Source organism: Eucalyptus grandis, chromosome 9 (assembly GCF_016545825.1).
Source record: "Eucalyptus grandis isolate ANBG69807.140 chromosome 9, ASM1654582v1, whole genome shotgun sequence".
Lineage (NCBI taxonomy): Eukaryota > Viridiplantae > Streptophyta > Magnoliopsida > Myrtales > Myrtaceae > Eucalyptus > Eucalyptus grandis.
This window is the reverse complement of record NC_052620.1, coordinates 11,740,210-11,751,866: the sequence shown is the minus strand read 5'-3', so window position 1 is coordinate 11,751,866 and position 11,657 is coordinate 11,740,210. Positions and strand designations below refer to the sequence as shown.

The 11,657-nt window shown below is 39.3% G+C and overlaps 1 protein-coding gene across 1 annotated transcript; it reads left to right on the top strand.

Moving 5' to 3' along the window:
• Window positions 1–7,311: 7,311 nt before the first annotated feature.
• Window positions 7,312–8,853, top strand: LOC120288390. The gene is made up of 3 exons (XM_039302342.1): window positions 7,312–7,413; window positions 7,592–8,260; window positions 8,602–8,853. The coding sequence occupies exons 1-3, from the start codon at window positions 7,312–7,314 to the stop codon at window positions 8,851–8,853; spliced, it is 1,023 nt and encodes a 340-aa protein (XP_039158276.1).
• Window positions 8,854–11,657: the final 2,804 nt, after the last annotated feature.

The window sequence follows — 11,657 nt, the reverse complement described above, 5'->3', positions numbered from 1 at the left end:
ATCTAGAGCTAGAAGCTTGTCTGAATTTAACATCCATTGAGGGCATCGAGGGCTTAGAAAGCTGGGTGTTTGGTAGTCGTGGCCGCACTATCTTGAAAAGATTGTTGAATATCCCGAGATCGACTTGGCTTTGCCACAGATTGCCTATAACCGATGTGTTCTTGAGTTTTAAGGGACCAGACACTCATCATAGTATTGTCAGTTATCTTCACTCTCGGTTGCTTTGGAATCAAATGTCTGTTTATAGTGATAATGATGACTTGAGGTCCAATGAAGAGACTGAGGAAATGATTCAAGAGTCACTCGCTAACTCTAATATCTACATACCCATCTTCTCTAGGAACTATGTTTCTGGTCATTGGTGTCTCCGCATACTTGCTCACATGGTAAAATGCACGTCAAAATCAAAGGGAAAAAGAAGAATTCTCCCCATTTTCTACGATGTGGAGATTGATGATGTTAAGCTCAAAACTGATTTATACAAAAGCGACCTAGACAAGCACCAGGTGAACTTCGACCACGATGAAGTGAAGTCATGGAAAGAGGCCCTCATTAAGGTCGCAGCATTGAGGGGTTTCGTCTTGAAAAACAACAGGTAAATCTGCTATTTCGCCACTAAATCATGAGGTAAATAAGTCATTCAATTGAACTTTCCCAACACCGAGAGTTTCAAAGTTACCGGAATGCAACCCTTTTGCATACAAATTGTCCACTCAAGCAAATTCAATCTTGTAGAATAAGAAGCGGATCCTTCTTGTCTGTAGTATCTGGAGGAACTCTATGGTCGAATAGAACAAAATTGCATACTGTTACAGCCCCGCGCACACACACACACACATATATTTTCCGGAGTTAAAGATCTTCAGGTTACAGGTGTTTGAGAAATCAAATCAATGGTTAGATCATCATTTTAAGGGAAAAGAGCACCACAAGTTCTGTAATTTTTGTACAACGCTCACTTAAATACCTTAACTTATATATAGTGCTTACTTGAATATCAGAACTTTCTTTCCGATTATTTGAGTGCCATACAACTTTTCAACTGATTATTTAAGTGTTATAACTTTTTTAAAATGTTCACCATAAATGCTATGCCACATCGTTTTTTCAGGTGCTTGTGTGAACTTTTAAAAAAAAAAAATTGGATGATTAATTGAAAATAATGGTACTTGAGCAAACTTTTTTACAAGTTATGAAACTTATGTGGTTGAAAAAAAAGTTATGGCACTCAAGTAAATGCCATACGAAAGTGTAGCGTTGTGGTGTCCTTATCCATCATTTTGAAAACCTTTAAACTTCTGTTTGTCCAACTAAAATGAGCTGTCCTTCAATTGTGCATTGCTGCAGCTACGAAGAAGTACTTCAATCAGTTACTGAAGAGGTTTATAAGGCAAGGAAATTGCTAGATGTTGACTCTTGAAGCCTTCTTTCGTTGGTTGTCAAAGTAAAGGTGAATGTGTTTGCTATCAATGTAATGAAATTCTTGCCAACTCCATTCTGATTCTATTGTTTGGAGGATCTAGATATTTCATGTGTTAATGAAATTGGTTTACGAGTGTGCATTATTTACAAGGTTAACTAATATGTATGAACGAGTATAGCAGTGAACTCCCATGCTTTATTAGAGGGTTAGTTAAGATAATTCGTCAAGATTTACAAGTGTGCTTTGCAATAAAAGAAAAGGAGCTCCATACATAGTTGGGAAAATTTGAATCGTTGGTAGAGTTGGATTGGCAACTCTTAAAGATAGTTGATTTGCCTAATTTAATTGTAAGAGTTTTCCTAGTAAAGGTTACATTAATTAATATTATAATTTCCTATTTTACAAGGTTGGTCTAAGGTGAGATAGAATGTTTCTTAATCAGTTTAATATGGGCCTAGCTAGTGTGGACCGAGTTGAGCCCTGCCTGTAATGAGAGAACGTGGTTGGAAACTCTATAAATAATGCTCAGATCTCTCCTTTAACCTTAACACTCATCATTTGGACTACTTTTCCATTTTTTTCAAAGTCAGATTATAATCTGAATAATGAATCAAATTCGGACCCCTGTTTTAACCCCTATTTGGACAGACCTTTGATATTTTTGTTCCATTTTTTCTATTTGGAATCTGAACTTCGCTTCTGAATGAAACTTGTTTTCATCATGTTGGCTATCTTCTGTATAACTTTGATGATTTTTAGACATGTTATGATAGGACAAATTCTCGTGACATTAGCTAAATCTCCTGTTGTTTTGACAAATTTCTGATGTGAGGTTGCTTGTTGTCTGATTTTTGTAAATTCATGTATATCTTGTTCAAGAAAACGTTTTGCACAAAAGTTGTTTGTCATTATGTCATGCATGTTAGGAAATTTTTCCATAGCTAGATTGTCAATGGGTGTTACTCAATTTTGCTGTCCTTGCATGTTTGTTATGAAATTTCCTAATATGAACACGATTGTGATTGTTTAACTATATCTTTTAGGTTAGTTTATGTGTGAAATTAGGACATGCCATCTTCATGAAAATTGTTTTAAATGCTTTGATCTTTTTTGTTAAACAACCATCCTTTTCAAATTGCATCTTTCAAAAAATGTTTTGGTACATGTGATGTTTCTCAAAAACGATTCCTAAAAAAGGTTATTTTCCAAAACTCAATTTGGCATAAGGAAAAATCTTGTTTTGACAATGGGAAAGTCGTGGTTTGAATTGTATTCAAAATGCCTATGACGCTTGTGACTTCTGATGCAAGGCCCGGGTTAGTCTTGGCAATTGAATGTCTTTCATAGCTGAGACATCACCTTGTTTAAAAATTTTTCATGATTGATTTTGAGATATGTTTTTTTTTTCAAATATCACGTGTACCCTTCATACATATCATCCCATCATGCATTAGAAATTGCTTGTGTTTGTGATTGACACATGCCCTTGGTAATAAGTGACCCGCTGATAGTTCACTTTCTTGCTTGATTGATTGAGAAACAAGGTTTAATAGACCTGCATGCATATTTACGTTTTTTTTTTTCGCAAAGCATGTGATTTTTAGATGAATGGTAGGGTCGATGCATGACAATGAGGGAAAACCCTAGGATCATATAGATCGCTTGATTAAGAGACTTAGTAGCATTATTGGCCATGCGAGAATACAATTAGTCAATAATTGCTATAAGTCACAAAAATAGATTGGGTAGGTGTCTTAATGGGACCTTTGCGTGAAAAACAAAGGCCTACCCCGAGCCCCAAAATTGATTTTCGTATTGTACTTCTTTTTAAACGATTGATCTTGACATGATGTCTTTTTTTTATTTTTTATTGTTTTGATGTGTATACTTGTCTCTTTCCATTGGATGCACCTAGTTATAAGTTTCTTAGATTAGGTTTAGATTAGGACCTCAAAGATGGAGAAGGCGTGAAGATGGTGGAGGTCAATGTCCATTCCACCATTATCATGTACTATTCATTTTCTTGACATATGTCTCGGGTTCCATTTGTTGTATAAAACCTGACGAATTGTGGGTTTTCTCTCTTTCTCTCATCTTTTTTAATTGTGTTTCTCTTGTATATTTTTAAAATTGCATGATAGATTTATTGCTTTCCTTGATTGTTTACTTATTGTCTTGCAATTTCAATCTGATCGGTTGTTTTCTTTTCTTGTTTTTTTAGAAATAGAATATAATGGAAATGACCAACCACGTGTGATCATTTAGTTTAGGACAAATGATCTTGAAAATATAAAAAGAAATGCATGGACATATTAGGAAAACACAACATACTATTTAGGTACCAAAAGGGCACTAATAGAAATATTAGTGTAACCCAAGTCTCCGAACTTAGATATTTGGTTGCATAGAAATCGAGGGAACTCTCCCGACCCTCAACTGGGTTTTCTAGTCGACCTTCAACATGAGGCTAGTGGCGACTCCCGTCTTATTTTTTAGATTGTCATAAACAACTAGACTGTATAAATAACCTGTCGCGCGGGGTATGAGTTTTGATGAAACTCACTATGGTTTAGCATACTCCACATGGGAAGTAACCTAGAGGATGAAGTAATGCCATCCTTATGAGTGAGCAATGACGAGAGGGCTACCATGGTAAAGGTACCCTTAAATCCAATATCCACACCCGACCCCTTTTTCTAAGGTGTGTTGCTCATGTGGGTATGGATTGCGACATTCCTTTGTCACGTAGGGTATGAACTTGGGAGAGCTTGCGATCTCATGGAGGGAACTCACAAGAGGCTTGATCCAAAAGGCGAGGTGATGACTCATTTTGGAAACGCAAGCTGTGAGAGAACTCTCGTGATCAAGTATCCCTAAACTCGACCTTTCCCCCTTTCCTCTCCTCGCGATGATGAGGGATTCGAGGGCGGCGAGATCGGGTCGCGACACCCAACAAACTCGAAACTTTCACCCTTTAACGGGTCAAACTGAATCGATTTATGATAGCAGTCCATCTTAGCTCGTTGCTTGGTGAGTCAGTCCATGCCAATTATCAAATCAAAGTCATACATGGCTAGGACTAACAAGTCTATCTTCCCCTCTCGCTCACCAATCACTAACTTGCAACCAGGACAACCCAATGCAACTAACACCTTATCCTTTAACGGTGTAGATATGCTAACCACTACTCTAACAATTTAGGACTTAATCCTATCAGCTTAACATATTGCTCGGCAATAAAAGCATGAGTCACTCCAGGGTCAAACAAAGCATATACATCATGGTCGTTCAGTGAAACCATACCTGTAATCATATCAGGCGAGTCCTCTGCTTGATCTTTGGTGATGGCATACACTATCCCTTCAGCTGGGGCTCTGTTCTGTCCACCCTGCGGTGCAAACTGCGGTGCTATGCCCTTTATCTGAGCCATTGGTGGCGGCGGTGGTAACTACTATTGTCCCCTCAATCTTCAAGGACAATCTTTGACCTGGTGACCCTATTGGCCACATTCAAAACAAGCAGCCATCCTCCAAGGGCACGAGGCCGAACCGTGTCGCCTTCCACGAAATGACACATACCATTTTGGTTTGGCGTTGACTTTCCAATTCCACCCTTCCTATTGGGTGGAACATGGAACTTTCCAATTCCACCATTCCTCATGTTAAATGGTCTTGTAGGTAGGAGTTATAAGGGGAGGCATGCTTGTAAACCCTTTGTTTTGCAAATGGTGGGAGGATGTATGAATGTATGAGGGTTTATATTGAAGTGTTGGATGTTTAAATTTAAATGCATGTTTACAAGCTTTAGCACAACACCGCACATACAACCGTGGTCTAAAACCCCGATCGCCTAATCTAGGACCTTAGGAGGGTTTATGGGCGGAATCTGCAAGTGAATACTCATGGTAATCCATTACTTACATAAGCCCGCTCATCCCAACCGATAAAGATAGCACTGATCGACGATAGTAGCGGTGGGTAAACTATTTCTATCCTTTGGGATGGGGACCGTGAGCCTCTAGCACCCTCACCTTAGGCATCGAAACCTCATAGTTTCATGCAACATGTGATTTGTGCTTGCCATGTGTTTGGTGGGTAAGATATCGTTCTTATCTTCTTATTCTCCATATTCCAAATATGTGTTTTATATTTCAACGGCGATACATTTTAATCATGGGTGCCCCTTTAGGTTTAGTTTTAGATGGGTAAACCCAAAGTGGACGTGGTCCCCGTGCCTATGAATCTCAAGACTCTATGGGAGAATCTCGACCCAAGACTACGTAGAAAAACGCGTAGGCTTCCTCCCGACTTTATTAAAAGTCAAACCACGTATTGCGATGGTGAAAGCATTGGTTCATTTTTGGAATCCCATGACTTCCACATTCGTGTTTAATCAATATGAATTGACCCCTACAATTGAAGAGTTCCAGAAAGCCATCGGATTAGGTAAAGCTTCTTTAGGTTTTGTCACTCCTCTTATTGGTCAAAATCCAATATCTCTTCTAAGTCAATTCCTCAATATCCCTACCGATAAAATTGAGGCCATTCTTAAAGGAAATTTTCATTTCATGCCTTATAATTTCCTTGAATAACATTTCCTTAGCCTTAAGCCTAAATCTAGGAATCAAATTCCTCATGTCTTCTTACTCATGTTCTTTGGCTTTGTGGTATTCCCACATACCCAAAAAATAGTGGATCCTTTAGTCACTCACGTTGTCAATCAAGTGTACACATTTAATTGTTATACACACATGATCCTTGCCAAAAATTTTGTGTCTCTTAATCATTTCAAAGCAAATGGTTGAGGAACTCTTAGAGCCCCATTAAGACTTCTCAACCCTAGCTTAATTCAATGGCATGTTCGGTGGCTTGGGAATCCCGAGGTGCGCCTTTTTAGTAGAGTTGATGACCCACTCCCCCTCATGGGATTGACTGGTTTAACGTTATATTACCCTTAAGGGTGCTCCACCAATATTGCGCGCTTCAAACGATCCCGCCAATCCTCAAGCAGGGGTTATATCATATTGATTATCATAATAAAGTCATCGAGGAAAACCAAATTGACTATATCAAGACCGCGATTCAAGCTGCTATTGGAATTTGGTACTCTCATTCCTCGCATTATGTGATTGCCGTTGATGAAACTGGCTTGGAAGGTGAGATGAGGACTCACCAAGCTACTATTGATTACATATATCATCAAGTAGAACCTGAGCTCAAGGTTCAGTTGCCTAATATTCCCGAGCCTCAAGGTTTTTAGCAAGCTCATATTAAGGAGCAAGAAGAAGATGCCCTGATCAATGAGGAATGCTTAGCCCATGATAACAAGCGTCTCCACAGGTCCCACCTAGTCCTTAGGTTTCCATCTCATATTTTTTTTTTCTTGTAAAGGGACTTCCTTTCTGTTTCCCTCCTTTCTATCGAGGTTTCCCTGTATTCATTTTCATGTCATATGTAAAATTGAACTACTTTGTAGGCTTCGAGAAAGCGAGGTGTTGTTTCCCTTGTAATTGTTCGATGAAATGAATACAATTCATGAACATTTTCATGTAATTTTTAGAAAAAGGAGCATTCTGATTAAATATTTATTGTCGTTCCTTTTCAATTGTATAATTTCATTTGAAGAAATTTTGATAAGATGATGTTATATGATACTGGGATTATATACACTTCTTATCATTATTTCATCTCAAGAAAATATAAAATTGACCAGGATTTGTATTTTAATGATTTCTTTTAACTTGTACTAATTCGAGTCATCTCCTTTTATAGAGGTTCTGAAAGACAGCTGAAGAATGGTCTATCATACGTACTCACCGCCAAACAAGGATGGAGAATGAAGATACCCGTGCCCGTGTTATTAGCATGGAGAAACAAATGACGTAGATGATGGCGCCGTTAGCTGATCTCTCCAACAAAGTCAAGAACTTAGCTTTTGTAGTTCCTACTTCTCCTACCATGGATCCTCCTACTGCACCCTCTGAAGTGCCGGTAGCAGAATCCGTGGGAAAAAGGGCATGCTGAAGAGGTTCCCACTGCAACCCCAACGGTTATTAATTTAGAGCCTCCATCTAAGAAGACTCCAACTCCACACTTTTATGAGGAAAGTTCAAGTCGCCTTGCAAAGATTGAGGAACACATTTGCATGCTACAAGGCTATCAATTGTAGGGGTTCGATAAGCTGTTACCCTTCGCCAAGGTTAAAGTCTCTGAATTCTACAAGGAGCCCGAGTTTACAAGGAAATATGACGGCATGAGATGCCCCAAGACCCATTTAAAGTACTATTTGGGCAAGATGGCCTGTTACTCATATAATCCTTCGCTCTTGATTAATTCCTTTCAGGATAGCTTGTTTGGTCTTGTGTTGACATGGTTTATAGAATTGGACTTGGAGAAGATCCATACTTGGGAGGATCTTGCTAATGAATTCTTCCAACTATATAAGTTCAACACTGAAATCGCTCCAACTCGAGAGGAATTAGTTCGGGTCGAGAAAATGAGAGTTGAAACGTTTAGAGCTTATGCTCAAAGATGGAGAGCTACTGTATCTCAAGTAAAGCCACCCTTGTTTGAGAAGGAGGCTATGAAATTACTGCTTCAAGCCATGCCTCGAGATTTCTTCGAAAAAATTTACAACCACACTTGTATTAACTTTGCCGCTTTGGTGGAGTTAGGTGAATGCATTGAAGGGATCATGCATGAAGGAAGGTTGATCGAGAACACGAATCGTCGATATGTCCTGAAGAGAGATAAGGAATCAACTGTGGAGATTGCTTATATACAAAATTCCTCTTCTCATAAGCCATATAATCCTCAGGCTCATAAACCTGCCGTGGAGGTAGGGAGTTCTTCCCGAAATTTTGAATGCAAAGGAAAAGCCCCTCAAAGGCAATTTACTCCATTGCCTAGATCCATGTCTCAGCTACTTCCAATGCTTATCAAAAGTCATCTTGTGGCGAGCGTCAAAGTTTGCCGGGTTCAACTTTAATAAAACGTGTGAGTATCATATGGTAGAAAAAAGGTCATCATGTGGACAACTGTCTAGTGCTCCATTCTAAGATCCAGAATTTTCTAGATAAAAAGTTGTTCACCTTTAAGGACTCAATGTCGAATGTCCAATAAAATCCCCTTCCAAAACATTCTGAAGATGTCAACATGATTTATGGGGATGCCGAAAAGTATGTCCTCCTGATGGATATCCAAAAGTTGGAGCAAATCACGCCATTTGCTAATCGTTGGTTGAAAGGTGACATTGCTTGTGATGAGAAGATAGCTTGCTTAGCGAAGCTAGCTGAGTTGGGAATTATCCAATATGAAGATGATGAGTCCGCTCTAAGACAGATGTCTTTGATTGAAGTCGATTTGTCTGGCGAGGATATAATCTCAAAAGTCATAAGGAAGGTTGGGAATCCAAGTCAGGATGACACTTGAAAGGAGGATCATTGAGCCTCAAAAAACAAAACCCCTATATACCAAGATTCTGACATTGGAAAAGATGATGAATACAAAACTTCTCGTTCGAATCGTGAGTCATAAGGAAAGCCTGTGAGAGAGGTAAAGTGGTGGACACCTTGGGACAACCAAGTGGGAAGTACAACTTTATAGTCAAGTATACTCCTCCAAGTTATTTTCAAAACCCCAAAGACATCGTCCCTAGTGGATGGGGAGATGAATTCGGGGTCGACTTTGTGGCTATGGTTGAGCCTGTTGTGATTGATCTGACCAAGAAGAAAATCCCCTGTGGGGCAGATACAACTAACAAGGTGTGGCATCCTAGAATTTCATGACAACCTTTAGATGTGCTATGAGCCATGGATAGGTGATGGAAGTACCATCAAATTTTGTTGTATGCCATTTGATCCATGAATTGCAATAAGTTTAAGGCCAAGCTTTTAATGGATTATTATTTGATGGAAAAATTCCATTCTTGGCTATGTGTTTTATAAGTTGGAATTTATTAATTTATGTTGCAAGTTTTATGGATTTATGAATTTCAATTAGGTATTTATATAAGTAGGAAATTAAGGTGGATTATTAGGAATGATGGTGGGATGGATATTTAAGGACCAAACCAGCCCATAGCCCCACCATTCGACCGGCCTAAGAAGCCCAAAGGAGGAAGGGCTGCCGTCGACCAAGGGAAGAGAGGGATGGACAGAGAGGCCCAGCCCAAAGGAAGGCACATCATGTGCATGGGAAAAATGCCAAGTGGCAAGAGAAGCTTGCCAAGTGTTTTCCCTCTAGAGCCAAGTGGCATTAGCCATGCAAAATCAAATGATTGCAAATCATTGAGGGGGAAAGGAAAGAGAAGGGGCGGATTGAGAGAGAGAGAGAGTGAAATCGAGAGAGGGAGAGACGTCATGCGAGAGGAAGAGAAGGAGAGAAAGAAAGGAAGAGGGAGGCCCTTCGCTGCCGTGCGTGCTACCAAGTCACTACCATCGAGCCGCCTTGCCCCACCGTTTGCTTGCTATGTTTTGCTTGGATTAGAGGCAAGTAGAGTCCATTGATCTACCCTTTGCTTGCTGTGTTTTGTGTGTGATGAATGGTGAAGTTCGGATGTGGATGAAGTGCGAAATTTTGAAGTTATAGGAGCTATGTTCAAATCTAGTATTCTGTTTCTGGAAAAACAGTCCGACCTTTGATGATTTCGTGACTTGCATGCAATGTTCTAGTTAGAATTTCACTTCGACTTCTTGATGACAGTTGTAAAGGACTTCTTGGAGAATAACATATCAAAATTTTAGAGGAAGAGAACAAGTATAGGTCGGTGAAACCATTTTTCTTTGATGAAGCTAGATCTGGAAACTGTTATGATGATCTATTGTGATTCTGTGAATTTCGTGCAAGTATCCAGTCCGAATTTGATCTCGTGTTCTTGATAAGAGTTGTAGAAGACATCTTGGGGAATAACATACTAAAATTTAAGGAGAAACGGACAAGTATTTCTCTGTGAAATGATTTTCTGTGAAATGGTTAGGTCTGGAAATCGTCACTGAGGATTATGAAAAGTATGACGACTATAGCTTTCGAACTATCACGAATCTGACTTCGATTTCTTCATGAGACTTTTACCTCTAAATCTCATCTTTGACATATTAAAATTTCAGAATTTTCGGAGTTCATTTAATAGTTTATCCGAAATTATTTCCGAAACTATGCAAAAGTGGTGCTGGAATTTCTTTTGCTGAGATGTGTGGACCTATGTGATTGATGTGGAACTTTCTTGACATGGCATTCTGCATGAAATATATTCCTCTGGATCGTGTTTACATCGTTTTAAATTTTCAGAATTTATTGAGATTGTTTACTAATTTTTCCAGAATTTTTATTAAAGAAGTGCATTCTGCTTTATCCGAAATTTACTGTATTTTCAAGAATAAATGGACTACTCTACGAAATATGATGTCTTGAGTGGTTATATATGCTGCATATATGGTGATGTTTGGTATATCATGTGACATCAAAAGATGGCTTAGCCCTTTGATATTGTTGCATCAAATGCCATGATGAAAATGTGACATATATATTGTGATAATAATGAGACTGTCGGAGGTGTGAGCCGACGATGCCTCCGGAGTTTCGAGATGCCCGGAGGTTTGTGCCGGATGCCTGGAGGTTTGTGCCGGAGGTCCTTGGGAGTTTCGGGATGCTCGGAGGTCTGTGCCGGAAGCCCTGGAGGTTTGTACCGGGGGGATTCCTCATGATGCTAGTTGAGATGAGAGATGCCTGGAGGTTTATGTCGGATGCCTAGAGATTTGTGCCGAAGGCTCCTCGCAATGCCAGGTTGGGTGCGAGCGATAAATTGAGAGATGCAAACATTGGTCCCTGGAAGAAAAACAATGAGATCCTTGTGAAAGATAAATATTGAAATTGAATCATGTGCATATATATGCTTATGGCATGATACATGATCTGCTTATGAAAGTGAATTGATGTTATTTGACATTAAGAATGCGATCATGAAGGCTTGAATGGATCTCATGGGGATGTATACATGATTGTATGAATGATGTGAATCATGCGTATGTATGTGCATATGGCATGGGATGAACCTCATGCAAATACAAGTATGACTGCATGGTGATATGTGCACGACCGCATGGTAATGTATGCTCGATAGCATGGATGATATGTGCTTTACTCGTGATATCTTGATTGTTTTGCCTGATGCATTATGTAGTTTGATGGATCTTTACTGTTGAGTGGTTGTACTCACCCCTTTGGGGACCAACATT

Excerpts from the sequence above, each read along its gene's own strand:
- LOC120288390 (XM_039302342.1), top strand. The coding sequence starts at position 7,312 with ATGGCGCCGTTAGCTGATCTCTCCAACAAAGTCAAGAACTTAGCTTTT. Across the intron at positions 7,414-7,591 it reads CTGCACCCTCTGAAGTGCCG|GGGTTCGATAAGCTGTTACC; the intron begins GTAGCAGAATCC and ends TATCAATTGTAG. Across the intron at positions 8,261-8,601 it reads CTCATAAACCTGCCGTGGAG|TATGTCCTCCTGATGGATAT; the intron begins GTAGGGAGTTCT and ends GATGCCGAAAAG.